Source organism: Leopardus geoffroyi, chromosome C1 (genome assembly GCF_018350155.1).
Source record: "Leopardus geoffroyi isolate Oge1 chromosome C1, O.geoffroyi_Oge1_pat1.0, whole genome shotgun sequence".
NCBI classification, from domain to species: domain Eukaryota; kingdom Metazoa; phylum Chordata; class Mammalia; order Carnivora; family Felidae; genus Leopardus; species Leopardus geoffroyi.
The window spans coordinates 52,854,628-52,879,465 of record NC_059328.1 but is presented as its reverse complement, the minus strand read 5'-3'; the positions used below and the strand labels follow the sequence as shown (position 1 = coordinate 52,879,465).

The 24,838-nt window shown below is 40.8% G+C and overlaps 1 protein-coding gene across 1 annotated transcript in view; it reads right to left on the bottom strand.

Annotated features, from left to right (window-relative positions):
- The window catches only part of ROR1 (receptor tyrosine kinase like orphan receptor 1), a 399,613-nt gene that overhangs the window by 20,219 nt on the left and 354,556 nt on the right, over positions 1 to 24,838 (bottom strand). The window contains exons 5-7 of the mRNA XM_045477675.1: positions 18,754 to 18,881; positions 16,508 to 16,825; positions 14,450 to 14,695 (exon numbers count right to left, since the gene is read on the bottom strand). Of these exons, the coding sequence (XP_045333631.1) occupies positions 14,450 to 14,695; positions 16,508 to 16,825; positions 18,754 to 18,881 (692 nt within the window). The remainder of the gene's footprint in view (positions 1 to 14,449; positions 14,696 to 16,507; positions 16,826 to 18,753; positions 18,882 to 24,838) is intronic.

The following is a 24,838-nucleotide window of genomic DNA, read 5'->3' as shown; positions in this document are numbered from 1 at the left end:
GACATTATGAGGCCTTTGCATGTGTGTGGGTCTCCCTCTGATCTTGCCTCTCTTTAGCAGCAGACCTGCATTTCTCTAACACGTTAAAAGTTAAACGTCACGTGAAAGGACTGGATACACCTAAGGGCATTGGTGTGGGTCACAGGGCTCTTCTACAATTGGCTGTTAGCCCAGAATCAACCACCACAATGTGATGTTCCAGAAATCGTGCCCTTGTCCTGGCTGGTTTGGATTTACAGGGCCACTCCTGCACCTTCCAGAATCAACATCACTTAAGAATCCTGGTCCCAGCGTCCACAAAGCCACTGGCCTGAGAACATGGGAACCTGACTCAGTCTCTGATGAGCTGTGTGGCCTTGAGCAAATCATTGTCCTGTCTGGGCCTCACTTCTACTCATCTGCAAAAGTGAAGTATCTATTTTGGAAAGTGTCTACAATTTCCTCAAGCACAGCATCACTGCATAACCTGATGCTTTTTTGAAATCCAAGAATTCCTCTTAAATGATTTCATATGAACCCAATAATTATGAGTACTAACACTGTGAAGTATCTTTTTGAAATCTTATATATCTACTCTGCCATTGCTAGGACAAGTATATAATATGTATAGAAAGACATGAAGCATACTTCTTAAAAATGGACTTGAGTCTGACCTTTAAATTCTTTGGGCATATGTTAATAAATTATTTGACTGACAAAACAAACACAAGAATTATGGGCAGTAATTAGAGGGGTTACATAATGCATGCCCTGATCACCAATAACCTCATTGGCTATCTTGCTTTAAGAAAAATCCAAGGTATGAAAATTCAGATTGACACAAAATTCAGAGATGATTATTTACTTAACATAGAATTAACCATGTATCCATTCACTCATCTTCCCACTTGTTCAGTAAGTCAATAAACAAAAGCTACTACTGCCAAGGACTATCCTCGGTACTGGGGATATAAAATTAAATACGATATGTCCTTTGCCTTTAAGGAGCTCATGGTTGGGTAAGGAAAACAGAGAAAAGGTAATTACAATATGTTGTTAGAAATGCTGCAAGGGAAGTATGACTAGAGTGGTCGAGAAAGCCAGAAAGTCTCTTTAAACAGTGGCCTTCCCTAGTACATATAAAAGAGAATAGACTATACATCATTCTTGCTTGCATGCACCTGCCTTGGGAACCTATTATTCAGTGAGATATAGCAGTAACTAAATCACATTGCCTTCTCCCTACATAAACAGACTCAATACATGAAGTTAGGGAGGGGCACCAAAACCTGGGTGTTGGGACCGTGCTGTGGGTTAACCCTCAGAGGGATTTGGGGAGGAGTAAAATATGCTTATCGAGAATAATAAACATAACAGCTTTAATATTTACTGAGTGTCCTCTAGCACAAAATCATGTTAGCTATGGGCCAGGTACCATTGTAAGTACTTTTCATTAACTCATTAATTTTATCCTCACAACCAATCCCATGAGGCAGGTGCCATCCTTATGGCTATTTTTATAGGTGAGGAAGTGGAGGGACAGTGTGGTTAAGTGACTTGCCCCAGGACATGCGGCTAGTAACTCAAAAGCCAGGACTCCTCCCCTGTTGGTCTTGCTGTAATACCTCCTACTCTAGAAAGTCCACTGCACTGCCAGTAATTTGACAATGGCTATTGTTTGGCACCCATTTTCTTATGGTAGGATTTCTCTGGTTTCACAGAGGTAGGAAGGAGGAAGGAGGTCTGAAAGGTGGGGAATGACACAGAAGCTTTGCTACATGTGCTGCCTTTGCACTCCCCACTTTATATACGGTGGCAGGTAAACGTATAAGCCAGGCATCTCTGGAGACCATTGTAGTCATTCTTGTCTTTGGAACTCAGTCTCAGTCGCTTTCGTAACAATTGTGTCTGCATGTCTGCGAGTGGATGGACAGAGAGAAAGAAATCACATGGAGGGGCATCTGGGTGGATCAGTCAGTTGAGCATCTGACTTCTGCTCAGGTCATGATCTCACAGTTTGTGAATTTGAGCCCTGCTTTGGGCTCTCTGCTGTCGGTGCAGAGCCTGCTTCAGATCCTCTGCCGCCCTCTCTCTTCCCCTCCCCTGCTTGCTCTCTCTCTCTCTCTCTCTCTCTCTGTCTCTCTGTCTCTCTCTCAAAAATAAATAAACATAAAAAAAGAAATCACATGGAAAAGTGTTTACCACAGGGCATAGCAGATGGATCTTCTATAACAGGAATATAATAGATCTAGAATAGATTGTCTATCTATCTAAGATCTGTCTGTCTATCTATAGACACTTTAGAGACAGTGTGGCAGAATAAATGAAGTGTATGTCTTAGATTCAGAAACCTCTGAAGACCGACTTTGTCATCGTCTATGTAACTTTCATTAGGCACTTAGCCTCTCTGCGTGAACTCATCTATAAAATGAGACCAGTAATACCTATTTCACAGAATTGTTGTGAACAGTAAATGAAGTAACACAGAAAGTATTACTCTAGTACCTGTTAAAACGAAATCACTCAATGTTTATCCCTTACCCTTAGAGTAGAAAAGGATTCAGAGATAAAAATTTTGGGCTGGAAATTCAAAATAACCTTAAGCAGGAAAGAAACTTTCTGACCTTCACCTCCTCATTTATTCAAGGGGAATGATAATTTGCTCTACCAATCTTAATTTGCTTCATGTGAGAGATGATGTTCATGACAAAACTGCAGAAAACTGAAAACTGCCACACAGTTGTTGGATGCTATGACTATTAACATTATAAAAACACTTTCAAATTTCTCAGTACCCCAGTGTGTGTGTGTGGGGGGGGGGGGATCCCTCTTGTTATTCTTGGATTTTCAGTGAAATCATTATAAGGGTAATGATTACAAAAGGAATGAGGTTAATTTAGTACTCATGTAATGCTAGTCATTTTTCTGGCCCAGATTTTTAGCAACAAGAGAAAGTAGGGATCTCACCTGTCTAGCAAACAAAGGAGTTCTATTCTGTGCTCATTCTGTATCAGATTATTCACAGAACGCCTTTGATTGTAAATGGGAGGTCTGGGACAAATCCCCCTGTGGGTCTGCAGGAGAACAAACTTCAAGAAGCCGGATCTTTAAACACAGTCAAACTTGGCTCCTTCTGATTACACTGAGGATATGCAAACGAGCCCACAGTGTCTTTTTGCCAAGTGAAATAATCAAACAGAACAATAAGTGGCCATGTTGGAAGTGACAGAAAACAAATTTAGACCTGTTGTAAACCTGTGATACAGCACACTCACTGTCCCACACACACCTCTCTCTGCATTAGGCCAGAAGGGAGTCAGTCTGGTTCAAAAAACTTTATATAAAAAGCTTTCCACAGAACAACTAACCCTACTCATGGAAAATTAGAAAATGAACATTTGCTCACCTTCTTTGAACAGCCTATCATTTGTATTCATTACTTTAATCAGGTACTTGATGTTCTCGATTTTACATGTAGGTAAAAGAAGGCTAAGAAAGAACAAATAATTTGACAAAGCTAGAAAGTGGTAGGGTCTGGGTTGGAATGAATGGCTGTCTCCCTTCGATGCTTTTATGCTTTCAAAATTCTATTACTAATACAAATTAAAATACCATATGGAATTGTGTTTCATTATTCTCCTTATGATTCCAAGGTTCCCTTTAATGAGGGCTAATATCTGGAATCACACTATTAAACAGATCACATTAGAACAATGGACACTATTCTTACTATTCACTTTATAGGGTAATGGACACCTTCAGTGCATTACAAAGGAATCTGGCTGAAAATTAGAACGGTGAAGATTTTTAATACTTTGAAATAACTGTTTAAAAGTTAAATGCACATATTAGTTACATCAAGTTAAATACTTGAGATTTTTGAAACCAACTATTTAGTCTGGATCACATGATTAATTTCCTTTTAAAAATCAACAGTTTGGTATCAGAGTTCACATCTGACATTCCTATTTTTATTTTTACAAAGATATTCAATACTTTGATTAGTAATTAAATATAATGGAGAAAATACTCCTTTCTTATCCTGAGGCTTAAAACAAGGTAAACATGACTTCTTATTCAAGAGGTACTTTTATAAAGTGAAACATCACCTGGGATATTACTTTGAGTTAAAACAAAAAATTTCTTAGATCTTAAATACGGCAAAGGTGGGAAGAAGTCTTACAGAACCTTAGGATTCCAAATAAAGTAAAATAAAATAAACAAGTTAAATTATAATCTTGTCTGAAAAGAATTAAAAATCATAGAAAAAAACAGGAATTGCTACCATTTATTAGTTGAAAACTACAAAATAAGTGGGTCTGTAGCAGATAAGAGCCCACACCAGTGATATTTAAGCACATGCCTGGAAGTCATAGGAGCAAAGGGGGTAACTAGGCCCTTAGTTGGCAGGCTGGGTCCACCATTAGGTGGTCTCTTGATTTAATGATGAAAATACTAAGTAGATCACCTATTGCCTTATATATTTTCAAATTAATTCTTAAAAAGACTATGATTGGCCATATATAGTGGTTAACATTTTTTTTTCTCTTCAGCAAATGTTTTAATCACAATAAGATAGGGACAGTAACTCATTGGTGAGCACTTGAGAAAAATCTTAGTAACTAGAATCCACATGAGTTCACCAGGAGTGTCTATAAATTCTTATGATCTCAGTTTTCTCCTCTATAAAAGGACAGAGTTGGGTTAATCTTTTGTCTTTACTTGAAAAAAGCTTAATTATGGCAAAAAATTAATAACATCTACCATCTTAATCATGTGTAAGTTCAGTAGTGCTAAGTGTATGCACATTGTTGTACAACAGATCTCCAAGACTTTTTCATCTTGCAAAACTGAAACTCTATACTCATTGAACAATAACTGCACTTATCCCTCCCTCTAGCCCCTGACAGCAACCAGTCTACTTTCTGTTTCTATGAATTTGATTATTTTAGATACCTCATATAAGTGGAATCATAAAGTGTTTGTCTTTTTATGACTGGCTTTTTTCACTCAGTAAAATGTCCTCAAGGTTCATCCATGTTTTTACATGTGTCAAACTTCCTTCCTTTTTTAGGCTGAAAAATATTCCACTGTATGTAAATACCACATTTTCTTTATGGATTCATCCATCGATGGGCTTGCTTCCACCTCTTTTGTGGAAGCTATTGTGAATAATGCTGTGATGAACATGGGTGTACAAATATTTCTTTGAGATCCTATGTTCCGTTCCTTTGCATGTATATCCAGAAGTAGGATTGCTGGATCATATGGTAATTCTATTTTTAGTTTTTTGAGAAACATCCATACTGTTTTCTATAATGGCTGCGCCATTTTGCCTTCCCACCAATAGTGAACAATGGCTCTAATTTCTCCACATTTTTGCTAACATGTGCTATTTTCTTCTTCGTCTCCTCCTCTTCCTCTTCTTCCTTTTCTTCTTCTTATAAAATAATGGGTCCTAATAATGGGTGTGAGGTGGTGTCTCATTGTGGTTTTGATTTGCATTTCTTTAATGACACATGATACTGAGCATCTTTTCATATATTGTTGGCCATTTGTATATCTTCTTTGGAGAAATGTCTGTTTAAATCCTTTGCCCACTTTTTAATTGGGCTACTCTTTACGTGCCAAAATTCAATCATTTTTATAAAATTAAATCTCTTTCATTTCTGAGAGGATTATTTTAGAGTGAGAGACCAAGCACATTTAAACTTTAGCAAGTCATTTGATCGAGACCCAAGATATCCTTATGGACCTAAGATGGAGGGCTAGATTATAATGTCATCAGATAAATTTGAAATTTACCATGTGCCTATACCCTAAAAGGGTTAATCATTAAATCAACCTCAAATTGTAGAGAGCTAAGCTTGTGCCAACCTGCCTGTTTGACATTATCATTAACTGCTTGATGATGATACGTTTATGAAACTTGAAAATGACCAAAATCTAGGAAAGATACCTGATTATAGAAATAAGATGTATAGAAATAAAATGTACAGGCTAAAATAATGACCCAAAAACAACAATTGAAATTTTACAAATAAATATTATAGCTTGCAGTTACGTTAGAGTTCTTGTTTAAAGAATCCCATGATTAAGCAAATCTACTAAATAATTTTTTATGTAACAAAGCCAAAAAAAAAAAAAAAAAGAAAAGAAAAGAGGAAAAAGGAAGACTAATAAATTTTAATGAAGACTTGAAGTCTCAGTTGGACCCAGAAATAGCACAATGAAATTGCTCCAAAAATTTTTATATATGGCACTTTTAGCAAAAAAACAAAAACAAAAACAAAAACAAAAACAAAAACCAAACCAACCAACCAAACAAACAAAAAAACATTCATTGGCAATACTGAGTAATGATAAAAAATATCATGGTCCTTTTCTACCTTCACTGATTTAAAAATACCAAAAAGGTCTATTCTAAGAGCCATGTTTTTAAGAAGGGCTTTAAAAAAGCAAGAAACATTCAGAGGAAGAGGAAGACGGGTAAGGAAAGGTTGGAAGAACTACATGCTCTTTAGACCAAATTAAAAATTAAATGAAGGATGTAATAGGTACTTTGGAATTTGGATGATAAATGCACCAGAGGTTACAAACTGGATCTAGTACACAGGTTTGTTCCTTATTAGTTTTGTTTTTGTTTTTTCTAATTTGAGTTAGTGGTCAACAGTTTTTAAAAATGAGGGGATTTCACATAGAAATTTTGATTTCAGACTTACAAATGCAGACTTTGAGCAGTGGGAGCCATCCCACAACCTCTTTGGGGTGGTGAGATGTCCCTGTCTCTGAAGGTCTCTGGCAATGGTCAAATAGAGCCTGGATAGTTTCTATGGTTCCTCCCAAGGCTCTCTGATTTTATAATCTGATTTGACATACCTTATTTAGACCCCTACTGTACTTTTGGCTTTCTTGCAAAGTAACTGATTTAAAGTTAGTGATGAATATTTTTCCCTGAGTGTCCTCAGATCCGGTATTGGTCTTTTCTCCTCAGCTCTATGCTGAGGCTGACTTCTACGGACAGTATTAGTGGGCAACCTTGTCCTCTGGCTTTCAGTCAGGTTCAGCCAATGGGAGACATTGGCAGGACAAGAAGAACTGCCCAGGGCAAGAAGAGTATGGTTCACATGTTTGTTCCCAGGCTTTCCCCTTGCTGAGTTGCAGAGGATTGACTGCCTCCCTCTATTAAAGGCCAGAGCCTTTGAACAGCCCTCTCTCCAGCCTCAGCTGTGTTCCACAAGGTAAGGTAACCAATCATTCGTTTGACTCCTCAAGCCTTGGATAATGCCTCCCACTTCTGCTAGCCATGGGTCCTTCACCTTATTGGTTTCTCCTAATTCTGCCAACACCTTCATAAACGGTCTCTTTATGAAGTTCTCCATAGTGTGTCTGCTTGTCCCTTTTGCTTTCTGCCAGAATCTTGGCTGATACAAAGCCAATAGCAGAGATCACTGTGGTGTTGTATCAGAATTCTGTCACCAAAGGGTTAAAGTGACCAGGAGCCCTTCCCATTGGCATGGTGGTGGGCCAAAAGAGTTAAAAGCTTCCCAGAGCTTATTGCTGGAGCAGCTGACACACTGGGTACATGACTCAATATATTTTGAGAACAATAAAAATACCTTTGAGAAAAATTAATTTATGGTTAAAAATGTTTATGGAACATGACTTAGTTATAAGTTTTGGGTAACTATTGTTCTTTACTTTGTTGAAAATGTATAGAGACTGGAGAATAAAGTACATCTTGAAAATCTCTGTAGCATAAAAATAACTCTTCCGGAAAACTTCAAACCATACAAAGCAGTGCTCTATTCCTCCCTCCGTTCCCCCTCCCCACCATCCAATTCACTGTAATGTTCAATTTTGGTTTGAAGAAATGGCTGAAAGACAAATTGCCTTACAACAGGTCTTCTATGAAATATGGGAGAAGGCTGCTGACAGAGTGAGTTAAAAACTGCAGTGTTCGCAATCTGGAAAACATCTGCCTTGCCCCGAACTGTAAACCACCACATTGTAGAAAATGGTTTGTGACAAAGCAGAACCCAGGGCGGGTGTTTGTAAGGTTATGGGACAAGTCAGGGCTATTCAGGCACAGAACTGGGCAATGTGCCCTTTGGCAAACTGTTGCAAGCCAAGGACTTAAAAGGAAATACAAAAGTAATAGGCCAGGTATGAAAACTGCAAATGGAGCCAAATGGCCCACTAATTTTTTTTTTTTATCATTGGGCACTCTATGGTGAAACTGGTTGAGGACTAAAACAATACCGCTGCTTGGAAGTTCTAGTTGTTTGGTAGAGGTCTCTCAGACGTGCTAGCCTGGCTGGTGGAAGAAACGTGGCCTCTAGACTTAATCTACAGTAGAATAAAGGACTGAGATTTGAAGAGGAAAACACCACTACAGTCAAGATTCAGCTTCGCCATACAATTTGAGAGAGGAACCAACAGAAGATCTCAGTTAGGTGGGGGAGAGAGAAAGAACGTTAAGTCTTGTGGTAGAATACAGCCAAAGTCAAATGGTCAGATCATGCAAAAGCTGCTCCCAGAGAAACAGGCCTTTTCCATGGATCTGCCCCCAGGGCTGCATAGAAAAGCAATGATAAGGGCTACAGTGAAACTGTGAACCTGGGAGGTGTGCCTAGGTGCCAGTTGGAAAGAACATAGGCAAATGTTTCTTTTTCGACGTAGTTTCCACCCAACCCACAGTATTTGGCTTGGAAGGTGGCCACAGTGACTAGAGGTAAAGGCGTAGTGAATGAAGGTTTGCAGGCAGGATCTCAGGGAAAATGGCCAACTCTGAGGACTGGGGACGTGGGGCTGCCGGGAAGGGAGGAGAGGTGGATTTAACGGGAAATGGGCAAACATTGCGAGCCCTGCGTGGAGCTGCTGGGGGAGCTAGTCCTCATCAGGGCTGAGGCTGAGTGGAACACCTAGGGTCTCTCAGAGTAGATGACTTCCTGGCTGGGGCCCTACTCCTGCATGTGTGGAACTGCAAATAAGAAAATCAATGGACAGCGTCCCAAAGACCTAGATAGTTCATAGTGATCAAAAGAAGGAGGAAAATGATAAAGCATCGTTTATTCCTCTGAATAACCTAGAATTTGTACTTTAAGGTAACTGTGCCATGGTGAACAGAAGACTGGACCTAGAATCCTGTGGACCTGGTTTGAATCTTGGCTGTAGTAAAAACAACATTGCCTCAGCTTCTCCATCAGTAAAACGGAGAGGATACCTTTATCCCGTGGTTATTATGAGGATTCATTAATTCAACACATTTTATTAAACATCAGCTAAGTCCCAGGCCAGATGCTGGTGTTAAGGAACCTGGCACAGTGTTCGACAGACCACAGTCATCACTAAAATGCCAAGCATGTAACAGCGTACATAAATGTTCAGAGCTATAAGACAGTGTTTAACGTGATTCATACTTTTTCCATCAGATTCTTTCACTAGATTGTAGGCTACATGAGGGCATGCTTTGATCTACCCTGTTCACAAAGTCTGAAGCATAGTAGAAGTCCAACACAAACTGGTTTCAGTGAGTGACTAAATAAATAATTAACTGTTCGAGTTGTTGTTAGATGCCTGGGATAGGGAGGAAAAGACAGGGAGGATGGGAGGTCAGGTCTCGCCCAAACTATCTTTTGTCCTGTCACTTCCTCCAAGCACTGGCTTGGGCACATGCACAGAGTCCTAGCCAATTCCCAGAATTCACAGCAAACATATTTGGTTGTGTTTAATTTTATGTTCTGTCTTAAAGCGAAAGTTTGCAGATAAAACGGTCTGTGGCAGACCGTTTTCAAATGCCTTTATTCTAGAAAGTACAACAAATGCTCACATTCTGCATTTAATTAGGCCTCAACTCCTTTTAGCCTTACTTGGTTGAAACGAAAACAAAAGTTATCAGTAGGAAAATGAGAAACCACATGGAGATTTTGAAATCTCCTCAACTTTTACTTAACTAAAGAATGCAGGAACGTTCCCATGAGATTCCATCCCATTTTCAGAGGGAGAAGGGAAAGGACTCATTTCAAATCTGCCCCACACGATTTCAACTCATTGTAAGATGAAAAGTTATCCTCAGTCTCTCTCTCTCTCTCTCTCTCTCTCTCTCTCTCTCTGTATATACAGATACACACATACATAAATCATAGAGTACACAAGACCAGCTATAGGTTTGAGTCCTGAGTTCATTTCTTATTAACCATGTGGCCTCGGAAGTTATTTCACCTCTCTACGTCTCTGTTTTCTTTTCTAGGGTAGAATAAAATGCAACTTACTGGATTACAGAACTATTATACATGAGATAATGCTAAGAGTTAAAAACCTCTTAGCACGGTCTTTGGCTCATTATAAACACTCAATAGATGGCAACTGCTGTTTAATGTTATTTTTTTTTAAGTTTATTTATTTATTTTGAGAGAGAAAACTAGCAGGGAAGTGGCAGAGAGAGAGAGGGGACAGAGGATCTGAAGAGGGATCTGTGCTGAAAGCAGTGAGTTTGATGTGGGGCTTGAACTCACGAACCGTGAGATCATGACCTGAGATGAAGTCGGACTCTTAACCAACTGAGCCACCCAGGCACTCCTGTTTAATGTTATTATTATTTTCTTAATGTTTTTTTAAAATTTATTTTTGAAACAGAGAGAGACAGACCATGAGCAGGGGAGAGGCAGAGAGAGAATGAGACACAGAATCTGAAGCAGGCTCCAGGCTCTGAGCTGTCAGCACAGAGCCCAACGTGGGGCTTGAACTCACGGACTGTGAGATCATGACCTGAGCTGAAGTCGGACACTTAACCGACTGAGCCACCCAGGCGCCCCTAAATTTTATAATTTTTAATAATATATACAATATACTATATTCTATAGTCTAAATTGTATAATTCCTATCCAGTCTCAGGGTTCCTCCATCCTGGCACTATTGACATTTTGGGTTGGATAATTCTTTGTGTGGGTCATTCTGTGCATTGAAGGGTGTTCACTGAAGGGTGCACTGAAGCAGCCTCTCTGGCCTCCACCCAGTAGACACCAGTAGCATCTCACAACCCCACCCAGGAGTGATGACCGAAATATCTTGAGACATTGCCAAATGTTCCCCAGAAGGCAAAACTTCTGCCGATTGGGAAGCACTGGTACAGAACAAAGAGCGGTAAATGTCCTAGACATAGCAGGCCTAGTTTCTACTAGTTGATTTGTGGTCTTGGGTAAGTCTTACCACTTCCCTGGGCCTTGATTTACTCATATGGTGAAAGAGGGCAGGAAATTCCTACTTTATCTTTCATAAGAGTGTAAGAATGAAAAGAGAAAAAAAAAATCAACTGCCCTAAAGAAGTGTTATCAAAGTGGGATGCTATTATGATTAGGTTGCTAGAGGTGGTCTATCCAGGGGCAATTCTGAGAAGCCTTGCCTGGGCACAACAGCTGATGCCAGCCTGTTTTCTTTTTTAGTTCCCACACGGGGGAGCCACTGGCCTCTCAGCAGCTGCTTCCAGATCACATGTCAAGTGTTCCCAGTGTCTTTAATGGATGTCTTTGTGGCTTGGCTTGAAGAATTCAAAAGGAACTGTTTTCTTTCAAAATGAAATGAAAACGTTCTTTTTAATAAAAATTATTATTGTAAGTGGTGAAAACTGCCTCGTCTTCTCTAGGCTTAACGTTCTAAATCTATCTCACATGACTAGACATAACCAGTCATCAGAATGTTAACTGTGTCCTCTGCTGATGGATATTCAGAGAGAAATACCCTGAGGGTTTCTAACATCACTGTACTGATTAATACTGTAATAATACAGAGTAATACCACGATGGATTTCCTTATTGGCAAGGGAACACTTTTCGACGTCTTATCATATTATGAAAATCTACATACTGGAATTCAGAGGTGAGGCCTATTGTTATTCTTTTATTTATTTCTGAAAAATCTTTAAATGGGAGATAGCAGAGTGTTTGGGAAAAGAGCATGAGCTTTGAGTTTGGTCAGAGCTATACGTAGATAGATGAGAGTCCAAGGTCTAATCTCACCGTTTGTGTGATTTAGACAAGTCCTTTAGCCCTTCTGAACCTCAGTGGACTACATTAATAACACCTACCCCACAGGGTGGTTATGAGTTTTAAATGCATACAAATATGTAAAGAATGGGGCACTGTGCAGGCACCTGGTAAGTGTTCTGTAGATGTAGGTGATCTTTCTCTCTCTGTCCAGTCTGAAAGACTGTTCAAGGATTTCTTTTATCCCTCAGAGTGTGTATTTGGTCTGATTGCTTCAGGAAGGTCATTGACATGAAAACAGTACTTTTTAGATAGAACTTAGAGTCTTGACTATACTAAACTAATTGTAATAGAGCTCAAATCAGCTAATCAACAAATTTTCCAGTTTATGAACAAATTATCTCCCTTCTTCTGTGGGGCGTTTGTTGGAAATCAAGGGTGAGAAGTCATCTAAAGGACAAGAGCATTTACCCAGAGTGGAGTGAACAACGTGTTTCTTCCTTAAAACAATTCATTTGGTTTCCCTGAGGACACATATCAGTATTCTGAATTATCATGGTAGAGTAGCAAGAAGGTGAGCTTAGAGTCGGACAGACCTGCCATTACCAGCAACATAGGGTTGCTGTCACAATACCTGTCACAGGGATGTCTGGGTGGCTCAGTTAAGCGACTGACTCTTGGTTTCAAGTCAGGTCATGATCTCATGGTTTGTGAGTTTTAGCTCTGTGTCGGGCTCTGCAGCTGGCAGCACAGAGCCCGCCAAGATTTTCTCTCTCTCCCTCTCTCTCTGCCCCTCCCCTGCTTGCACTGTGTCTCTCTCAAAATAAATAGATAAACTTGAAAAAAAAAATACTTGTCACAGTGTAAGGGTGAGTATAAATAAAGCCCATGACAACCCCAAGTACCATGCCTGGCACATGGAAGGTGCTCAGTGAGTGTTGCTTTTATCCTTGACTCTCTTACAGATCTTTGTACCTTAACTAGTTTAAGAGAAGAGGTGGAAACTAAGTAAATGATTATAAATCTACATTTTATTTTTATTCCTCTCCTATTAGTGTTGAATATAGCATGTGGGAAAAGTCATGAGTTACTAAGGGCAAACCATTTAAAAAATACAGGATAATTTGCTTTGAAGTTTCCAATGGTGGCTCTGGAAGAGTTTTACATCATAATTTATTCTTTATGCTGCACACGAAGGCATTTTAAAGTCCAGACCACAAAAGGGGTCTGGTCACCTCCTTCTCAAACTTGGCATGTTTAAGCACCCATAAAACCATTTTGCAAGAGAAGACACTATGGTAACAGGTAACACATAAGAATGAAATTATAAAATAAGTTTCCCAAATTTTCATCACTAAGGTTTCTTTTTAACATTTTTATTACTTCTTCCTATGGACCTCTTTTAGTATGTTTTAGCTTCCTCTTCTTTGTTCCATAACATTTGTGCTAACTTCTATTGTATCATACACACTGCATTGTGATTGTAATGTGAATCACATTTTATTTCTCTTTCAAACCCCCTACTCCACAGTGGGCTCTCAAATAATATTTGCTAAACTCAGAGCAAACATTCCTTATGTAGACTGCATACTAACTAGAGTAGATTCCTCTTTATATACTGCCCAGACAATAATTATAATAGATAATATTCGTTAAGCATTTACTATCTTCCAGATTTCCTAGAATTTTTCAGTTAACAACTCATTCATCTTCCAAGGTGGATATCATTACTAGGTCCCTGTTATTGTTATGGCTTTTCCGGCAGTGACATCATACTCTCCCTCTATGCTGGGGAAACCCAGTTGCATCATCTATGAGAAGAAGGATCAGGAAGATGAGTCAGTTCCAAAACAGTCCCAAACTCCAGGTTTCACCCTTGCTTTCATGGTCTTTCTCCTACCCTCCAAACATTTTTTCTAGACAAAAAACAAAAAAACAAAAAACAGAAAACAAAAAACTGACTCAGGTATTTCATTTTCTTTCCACACTTCTGCAGCATAAAAGGATGACACAGAAGACACAGTTTATCTACACTCTGCCCTGGATGACTGAGTAATGGCTATAGATTCATCCTACCTTGTGGGTGTTCTTAACAACACAGGGAAAACAGTTCTCTTTCTGCTTCCAATACACCTGTTGTGCTAAATGGGTGCACTTGGACATGGACCATTGCAGGTAATATCTTTTACTACATAAATGACTGTGACAAGTGGTTTCACGCCTGCCCCATTTTCCCCACGAACCACAATGGTTGCAGGAATAAGGCAGTTTCCTCCCCGAGATTGTGCATTGGTACCCTAAAAGGTGTTTTATGCAGAAACAGCAAGGTTTACCTGTCTTAGAAACCCAGTTTGAGACCAAACAAACACTATCCATCTCCTTTGCCCCTCATAGACTCTCCTAAGGGCGGGGGTGGGGGGGGGTGGGGGGGGTGGGGGATGGAGAGGGGATTTTTAAAGGTGACTGAATACGTTAGAGGCATTTACCACATGCTGGGATGTCACACAGGTCAGACTTAAAGTTTTCATCCAAGGTGAAGCACCAGGGGGCCTCCTTCTGATTCCCCGGATTGCGGCAGTAGGAATGGCCTCCGTTCAGTTCTGGGAAACGGAGAGCGGTGAAGGTGTGCGTGTGGGGGTACTGAGAATTCCACGGCTGGCACTGGCGCCCTGATTTGGTCACGCTGACGGTCCCCCGGTAATCCACACCTGTGCTGTTATAGCACTTGTGGTCTGAAAAACAGAAGAGAAAGGCCCAAACTGAGAGCAAGAAACAGGAGATGCTGGAACTTCCAGCCAGCAGTTTCTGGAGGGAAGACGTGCAATTAAGCTCATGGCTAAGGCTTCCCTGCTGGTCAGGGGCCATGTGGGCAGTCTCCCTGCTTGCTGGGCTGGGACATAGGTCCTGCCTCACAGTTACATTCCTGGGAGGATTTAAAGCTTATGCTTCAGGAATAAAACCAGTCCTCCACATGCATTTTTAATACTGAACACAGAAAAAAAAAAATCAGAACTGGGGGCACAGGAGTAATTTCCTAGTGAATGGCTCAGGAAAGGTTCAAGCTGAACTGCTCTTTCCATTTCTGCTTGATGTCTTTAGACATGAATCGTGTGATAAAGAACCTAGTTCCCAGCAAATGTTCATTAGGAGCAGTGAATTATGAGTTTCTCACAGGAGTTGGGGCCACCGTGTGCTGATGCACTGGATATTCGTGAAAAGCAAATCCTCTCCCCAGGTGACCACCATGGCACTTACTTGAAAGCACTGTAAAAATCCATTAAGTTGAAATTAAAATATGGAGGGGTAATGATAAAATAATAGTAATAATAATAGGAATGAAGATATCACTATTATTATGTGCTAAGCCTAGTTCTAAGCATTTTAGATGCATTAACTCATTTAACTAATAGAATAATATTAAATACCAAAAGGAAACTAAAAAATTACCAGTAAAACTTAACTCTAGGTAAATGGAAAATTACAGAAGAACAGAGGTGAGAAGAGAGTGGAGAGAGGCAAGCCCCATGTATATATTTTTAAAATTGTGGTACAATACACATATCGTGAAATTTACCGTTAGTGTCTTTAGAAGATTCGAAACATTGTGCAACCTTCACCACTATCTCATTCCAGAACACTTGTATACCATCTCAAAGGAAACCCTATACTCATTTAGCAGTCCCTCCCCACACCTCCTTCCCCTGGTCCCTGGCAACCACTAATCTGCTTTCTATCTCTATGGATTTGTCTTTCCTGGATATTTCATATAAAAGGAATCACACAATGGCATCTGGCCTTTTTCACTTACGTAATACTTTTCTTAAGTTTCAGCCATGCTGTAGCATGTAACAGGATTTTATTCCTCTTTATGGATGAATAATATTTCATTCTATAGATACACCACAATTTGTTTAGCCACTCATCCACTGCTGGACATTTGGGTTGTTTCTACCTTTTAGCCATTGTGTATAGAGCTGCTATGAACACTTAACACACAAGTTTTTGTTTGAACACCTATTTGAAATTCTCTGAGTGTCTACCCACGAGTGACATTGCGGGGTCATATGGTAATTCTATTTAAGTCATTGAGGAACCAACAACTATATTTAAACATTTATTATCGGGGTGCCTGGGTGGCTCACTGGGTTGAGCTTCTGACTTTGGCTCAGGTTGTGATCTCCTGGTTGGTGAGTTCGACCCCCACATGGGGCTCGCTGCTGTCAGCACAGAACCTGCCTCAGATCCCCTGTCTGTCTCTCTCTGTTCCGCCCCTGCTTGCATGCTCTCTCTCTCTCTCTTTCTCTCTCTCAAAAATAAATATTAAAAAATAAAAATAAAAATGCATTCTCTTCATGAAGCTTCTTAAAGATAGTTACTGCATGTAATCTACCCCTGAATGCTCAGCCAGCCCCCACACAGTATTTAGCCCATCGGAAGGTAATCTGACTACCAATATGAATCATTACTACAGATAAAGGTCCAGTTTTCACTGTGCCATGGGGTTGCTGGCCCCCAGGCAGCACAGAAGGTCAAGAGTCACCTACTTTTATTTATGGGATCCGCCATGGGAATTCCAATCCGGATGCAGTTTGCGGCTTCGGGGCTCTCCGGCTGGGGGAGATCTTCACAGTTTGGTAGTTTCAGCCTCATCAGGATCATGGGATTTGATCTTGCAAAAATGTACTCTGTTTGACACAGGACGTTCTCCAGGATTTCACATTCATCGCGACACAAGTCCCGGGGCTTAGGGATGGATGAGGTTTCGTCGCAGTACGGGAAGGCATAGTGGCACAGGGAAGGAATGGCAAACTGAGAGCACTTATCAGATAAGTGGCTGGAGGTGCCAATCATGGTGAAGGCAGCTGGAAAACAAACACAGTTATTAACTCCCAGGGGCCAGGGTTTATCTCCTTCGGTTATCTAGTCAACAGATATCAGATATAAACACACACTGGAAGGAATCCGCTGTGCTCAAATAGACAAGGCCAAGAAGAGATTCAGTTCAGATGTCCAGGCAGCTTACTTTCACTGGCTTGAAAAAAAATCATTTTGACTACAAAGTTAAAAAAACAGGATTAAGTTACATATGTACCATTTCCTAATAAAAAGAATTAATTAGGTTAAAGCACAATATATTTTTCATTTTTACTACAAAGCAAAGAACTTTGTGTTTCATCCGGTACGTTTTATTAGTTTTGTGCAGCTTCTAAAACATTTGACAGCTGCAGGGCAGAACTTGCTTTATGCGGCGGCTGAGGCTGATCACAGGATTTAGATCTGTGTCTTGCCTCTGAATTGGATGACTTTGGGGAACTTGTCTAATTTCTTGTGGCTTGAATACTTTCTATTCCATCTTCTGAAAATGAGGCATTTCTCTTGGAGGTTCTCAAAAAAGCACAACTCAGTGGTTGCAGTGTGTGTATTAGTGGTCACTTAGCCTAACCTCTTATCCAGTTTGGCATCCATGTATAAAAAGAGTACTAGCGTCCCTTTGCAAACCTCCATTGACAAGAGCTTCTACCTCATCATAGATGGGTGATGAAATATTTACGTTGGAACTCCCATTTATTTTTGTGAATACTTAGTGAAGAGTATGTCAAAATGTTCTTATGTTAAGTTAAAATGTGCCTTCAACAGCCCCTCCCATCATCAGTCCTGCTTCTGCTTTCTGGAATTTCACAGAGTCCTTCCTCCTGAGAGCCTGAGGTCTTTAGCAAGGCAACTACAGCTTTCTATGGTTGCTTCTCCTGGTTGAATAGCTCCCCTGGGCCCCTCTTAGTGCCTTCAAATTCCTCATAGGACATAGTTTCTAGACTTTTTGCTGTTCTGTGTGCCTGCCTCAGGTTTGTTCTTGCCTCATAAATCCTAAGGTTGCCAGATAAATAAACTACAAGGCACTTAGTTACATTTCAATTTCAGATAAATATTTGGAACACACGCATACTAAAAAATTATCCATTGTTTATATGAAATTAAAATATAACTGGGTGTTCTGTATTTTTATTTGCTAACACTGACAGCTTATCAGATTCTCATAAAGGCAATTTTAATGGCTTGAAAGGGTACGTGGCACTGAGGCATCACCACACTAATGCAGTAGTTCAAGGCCACTATAACCACCAGAACCAGGGGTGCAAAATTGTACAAGGTGGCCTATATTACTTCACTCCTGCATTCTAGGAAGTGCTTCACTATTAGATTCAAAAGATACTTTCAATTCAGAAAAATGAGGGGTAAAATATAGAAGGCTAGAGCAGGAAGAGACATATGATCATCTTGTCTTATCACTCACTTCACAGATGAAGAGACTTTCATGGAGAATACGAGATTTCCCCACAGTCACAGTAATGGCATCCAGAATTCTGGACTCTAAATTGTTTTAGCATTTACGGGACTTTTAGTCTACACAATGTTGTTTCCAAATAGTAAGCTCCTTGAGGGCAGAGATGTAACCTGGCTTATTCACCACACTATCGTGTCCCCAGAGCCCAGCCCAGTACCTGATATACCAGAAACACTAATAATATTTATGGAGTGTCTGAATAAATGAAAGACTTTTCGGAGCATCTTTTCCCTCTAAGAGCAATAACCTTCAATAAAGTATTGTAATGCACATTCCAGAGCACAGAGATCGTATCTCAGGCTTCTTTGTGGTCCTGCTCCTAACGCCTGTGATTCTAACCTCCAACCCCTAACCCTTTATCCTTTGTTAAAAGAAGAGCTCAAGAAAACTTGCAGTGAGAAAAATAGTTATACAAGGTATCAATACAATGTCATTGGCGTTACTTACCTGTGATCTGATTTTCTATTTCCCCTTGCATGTGCAAAGACTCCATATAGACAGTGCGGTTGCCAATAAATCTTGCACATGCGATCCCTCTGTATGGCTGACAGAATCCATCTTCTTCATACTCATCTCTAAAACCAGAGCACAGACATTAGCTGGTGCAATATATCCACATTCAGTCGGCTCTGACTGTGCAATGCGCTAAACGGTCGCTAGGGGGAGAAGCTGGGCACATTATCCCAAAGACTGGGCCGAGGAGTCAGGCTCGGCCTCAGTTCCATCCATCACTTCAAACATCTGCTGGTCACGTTGGTCAAGTTTCCTTCACCCCCAGAAAATCATTCTAAGCACAAAAATCATCCTTAAATATGGGAGAAAGCACTTTTATTTTCGCAGCTGGTGGTGGGCTGGAAGATGATGTAGTTATAAAAGTAAAGAGGAAATGAGTTGGAAATCTGGGCACATGTTCTACAGTTTTTTGTTTTTTAAGCACAGATTATTTCTGCGTCATTTGCTACAAAGGCGTGGGTGCATTATCCACAAGACCCACTCCAACTGATGTGTCAATTAGGAGGCTCCGTGGGGTGAGAAGCTGGGTGCAGCTGGAAAGAAACCAGAGGGCAGTCCAGTTATGTGGCTCCTCACTGCTTAAGACCCATTATCTCTACCCTGCAGAGAGAGGTCCAGGCAAACCGTGGATTGCACAATTTCAAGAGTCACTAAATCCCAGGAAATCTAAAGAAAATGGCAATGGAAATCTTGCTTTCATGATTCCCTGAAAACTTTTAAAACAATCTTAAATTTTTTAAAAAATTTTTCAAGTTTATTTATTTATTTTGAGCAAAAGAGAGAGAGAGTAGGGGAAGGGCAGAGAGGGGGAGTGAGAGAATCCCAAGCAGGCTCTGCACCCACCGCGCAGAGCCCAGTGTGGGGCTCGAACCCACAAACTGTGAGATCATGACCTGAGCCTAAACCAAGAGTTGGCCGCTTACCCGACTGAGCCACCCAGGCGCCCCAATCTTAAAAAGCGTTGTTACCTCAAATTATAATAATAAAAAGGTAGGGGGAGTAGATTTTATTCTGGAGACAAAGGGTAATGTGGCTAGTGACAGTCCCAGATAATGTGGTTAGTGACAGTGTGGCAAATGGCTAGAGATCTAAGGCTAGAAAGTAGGACCCAAGATGGCAGATTCAGCCTGAAAGGATAGAGGCCATAATATCCTACAAGGGCCTACGATAAACACAAGACAACGGAGTACAGAACAGCCAGCTGCTTCTCAAAAGCAGACCACAGCCAAACAAAAGGCCACCTGCTAGGCTTCTGGGCTGACTTCCACCCTGGATGCTCCTCTTCTGTTAACCTGGCTGGAACCAATACGCTGTCTGAATGAAAATATTTTTCCTCTTTGGTTTCTTCTAAGTTAAAGTACTGTAGACCAAAGTCAGAAGAATGAAATTATCTTCCGGGGCTTAACATTGCATATCCTTAGAATCTCTCCGAGTCCTCTGAGCTATGGTTTTCTTATCTATAAGAAGATAATAATTGACCTCTCAACCCTAGGAGTGAAAGTCATAAGGATCCTATCAAATGTAAAGGCTTTTAAAAAGTGCTATTCAGAGGTCACACATGCTTATTATTGAAGTATTTATGATTACCAAAGAAGACAGTTATTTAAAGGACAATTATTTACTAAGCTCCTATGTTGTAAAATCGACTGTAGTCAGCCTTGTGGCGCTAGACTTCACTGCTTGGGGGTTCAGTGTGGGAGTCTAGAAAGCCTACTCTAACAGGAAACCAGGTGAAAAAAATCTGATAAAGCTGGTCATTAAAAGCCCAGTTTCCAGTGGCTCTCTACTCCTTGTTCACTCTAACAGTCATTTTGAAAGTGGAGATGGAGAAAGTATCTTCATTTTAGTTCCCAAAACAGTTTGTATTGCAAAGCTCTTAAAAACTTAACCTTCAAGTACACATACAAATGGATACATCATATACCTGACTTGAAGACATTGAAATTTTAATGTTGCAAAATCCTGTAAGCACTCCACATGTTTACTTTCATAAATCCTAGAGTAATGTTGAAGCCTTTTTGGCTTAAATTTTACTTGGGTTGTAAAATTAACCCCGCTTTTATTGGGTAACTAATACCATAAACCTATGGGGAGAAAGAAGTTTCTCGATGACCTAGCCTTGGATCTTGGAAACCAAAGTACTGAGACCAGAATGCACTTCCACACCACCCCCTGCTATGATGATGATGCTTTTCTATCCTTAGGCATTAGCAGAGCCCTGGACTTTTAAGGTGTCATTATGAGAACACTTCTTCCTCCCCCACGTTAAACTCTCAAGGCCTCAATTTATATCTCTTGGGAGGACAAAACCCTGGAATTACCCCCAGATATAAATCCCCAACCTACTGGGAGTTCCCATATTTTATGTGTGAGGCTTAGGCTAAACTTCTTACCACCTTTCCAGTTCAAGACTCTAAAAAGACTCTTTGAATACTTTTTTTTTTTAAATAATAAAATGGAATGCAATTCCTTGGCTGCATATTTCTTATCAAGGGCTTAGAGCTGCAGGTGTAGTGAATTTTTGACTGCACCCAGAATTCCTGATATTCTGATCGGTCTCTTAGAAACAGATATGAAAAGCAAAACAAAACAAACAAACAAACAAAAACCCAGTATGTAATGTCATCTGCTAGGGTGTAGTTCTCAGCCCTGGCTGCTGGGAAGAATCTCCTCAGAAAGCTTTCAAAAATACCAACGCCTAAGCCCCACCTCAGACCTATTAAATCATACTCTCTGGGGATGCAGCGTAGTACGCGTGCTTTTAAAAAAAGCTCTCAGGTGATCTGAATGTGGTTGAGAACCACAGAACTAGAAAAACAAACCTCTATTAAGTGTCTGCCACTCTGTGCTGGGTACTATGCTAAGTGCTTTCTTCCAAGTAGCTCCTTATGTGGTATCATTATCCTTATCTTACAGAGGGAGAGATTCAAGTTCACAGGAGTCACTGGCTCAAATTCACAAAGCCAGTTATTGGTGATTGGTGCAGAAAGGATTTAAACTTAAAGAGCAAGCTCAAGCCATGACACCATGTTGTTCGATCTATAATGATGTTCTGCTTTTCAATACTACTTTTACTTACATCAGCCTAATTATAAATAAGAGACTTTAAAATGAGCCTTTCTTCTGTGCCAGAAACTGTGAAGTTTCACTGGCATATAGAATTGATATTAAGTCACTTAATCCTGACAACGATCTTATAAAAAAGGTCAAGGTGTGATCATTCCCACTTCACAGATGAGAAAACTGAGGGTCAGAAAGAGCGAAGACCTGGTCTAAATTTACACAGCAAGCAGAAGAGCTAGATTTGCCCCAAACTAGTGCTTGCAACCATAGTATACAGCTTTTCTCTGAACAGTTTGATTATAAAAGTTTTTGCACTGCTTACAAGGGCTTTCTGCTGTGAAGATGTTTTGGTGTCTGCTTAGGTGGCAAAAAGGCTTTCTTTTAAACATAGAGTCACAGTCACCTTTCCTGCTTTCCAAAGAGGGCAACCAATGCTCCTCCAACATTCATGAAAAGCTCTCTGCTTTTCATCAGCTCTCTGCTTTTCTCCAGCTCACACTTCTTTCATCATTAATGTCCTCCATGCTTAGCAAATTAAAAACATGGAGCACAAGGCAGCAAAAGTGCAAGGGCACTTGCAATGAGCGTGCCTGAGACTGCGTTCTTTCTGCACAGAAGAAGAGTGCATTGTGACAGGGAAAATGGAATTTTGCACAAGTGCCACCTACCTCACCATGATGTCAAGATGCAGGGGAGCTTTGTGATGGGGACTCAAGTTTCTCATAAAGGTAATTTAGTTATCACATTGCCAACCCCTGTAGCCTTCTAAGTTCACTGTCATGTGATAGGGAAGAGCAGACCCAGTTTGCCTTCCACCTCCAGGGTCTCCCCAAGGGGCCTATGAAGGATGGTCATATAGGGCTAAAAGTGACCACGACCAACATGGCAAAAGTAGGGGTATCCACCCAGGACCCACTGGAAACCCAGGAAAGGGAAATGCTACCAATGCAAGTGACAACCCAAGGGCGCTTTACAGCTTTAGAAATTCCTGCCCCAATTTCTCAGGCCAGTGACCAAAGCAGAGAACTCTAAAGGTGGAAAAAGCACGTTGTATGATATGGGGCATTTGGGGACTATCTGTAGTTTGGGGAGCAGAGAGAAGGAAAGGGGGAGAAAGGATTGGTGGTAGATGGGGTAGGGGGACTGAAAAGATGCAGAATACCCCAAACTGATGTCCAAATGGAGTTGTGCCAATATTGGACTATGAGAGGCCCATGACTGCTCTTCTCAGAGCTTCTAGGGAGGGCAGTGTCCAGGCTCTCAGAAGGCTGCCTCAATTTAAGGGACACAAGAGGACAAACTCAGTGGTTGTCCTACACCTATGATTTAAAAAGAAACCCTGAAATATGACTGCAAAACCTGACAAAATTCAAATGAAGTCTGTAGATTAGTTTGTGTCATACCAACAATAATTTCTTACTTTTGATGATCGCACTATGTTTATGCAAGACGTCAACATTAGGGGGAATGAGATGAAGGACATATGGAAACTCTCTGTACTATTTTAGCAAATTTTCTTAAATAAAAAATATTCCAAAATAAAAAGTAAAAAAAAAAGAAGTCTTACAGGATGGGAGAGGGGTGGGAACCTTACTGTGTGTAGACAGAACTGGAGATGTGGTGGGGTGAGGAGTTTAGGAAGGCCATCAGATGAGCTCATTGAATCTTTTTAAAAAAAAATTTTTAATGTTTATTCATTTTTGAGAGACAGAGACAGAGCACGAGTGCGGGAGGGGCAGAGAGAGAGGGAGACACAAAATCCAAAGCAGGCTCCAGGCTCTGACCTGTCAGCACAGAGCCTGACGTGGGGCTCAGACTCACGACGTGAGATCATGACCAGAGCCGAGGTCGGACACCCAACTGACTGAGCCACCCAGGTGCCCCATTGTTTAATCTTTATACTAACCTTATATCATGCCTTCTGGGTCTATCCCTGGGTAGCTGAATTCCCATCACTAAAAATTCACTTACTTGCGTGAGGCTTGGCCTACTTCTAAATTCCAACGCTTCCAGGAGAGATGACCTATTTGGTCAGGAAGCCCTTAGTGTAGACTGATATTTGCTAGCTGTTGTGGGCACTTCCTGCAGCCTAGCAAAGAAGGCTGGGGCAACCAATGAAAGGTCCGTGTGTGGAAGACGAAGGCAATCTTCCCTGACTTTCCACTTAGATCTGGGCCTAGCTTCATGCCAGCATGACGGAGAAGACAGGCTGGGGATGGAGGGTGTGGGACTCATCAGTACAGGGCATCTCTGTCCTATGGTTCATTATTCACTTTGTCACACAGTGATCTTTTCAAACATAGACCCAATCAGGTCATTTCCTGCCTAAAATTCTAGTTTCCCACTCACTTCAGTTTCCTGACTGCAGCACACAAGGCCCTTCATAATCTAGTTGCTCCCTAGTTTTTCAGTCTCACTCCTGCTAGTCAACCTATGAACCTGATGATATTTGTCACATGAATGACTTTGCTAGTCTCAAAACAGGGAAGGCAATTTGCTATTCCTCTGGTTTGGCTTATTCTCTTCCTGAGGCCTGGAATGCCTTCTACCCTCTTTTCATCTTGTGAATGCCTTCTTGTCTTCAAGATCCAGATGCTAAGTACCCCCATGAAAATGAGTCACTGACCATCCCCCCACCACCCCAGTCAGTGTCTTTATCACGCCCCTCCCACACACCTCTGACTCCACATTATGTCTGTCTGTTTAGTGTCCACGACTCTAAGGCAAAGACCATGTCTGATTCAGCTTCCCTCCTCGAGGCCCCTGGCATAGCACACACCTCAGGAAACACTTGCTGAATGAGGCAGAGGCTGCTGCTAAGAACTGTCCTCCTCCAGATCTTCAGAAGTAGAAAAAAAGGCCTGTTGCCTGACCATCAACCACTGAAACAGATGTAATAGATGTGGGGCTGTCCCAGGCTGGCCCAGTGACATGCCTGAGGCACCCTCCAAACTGG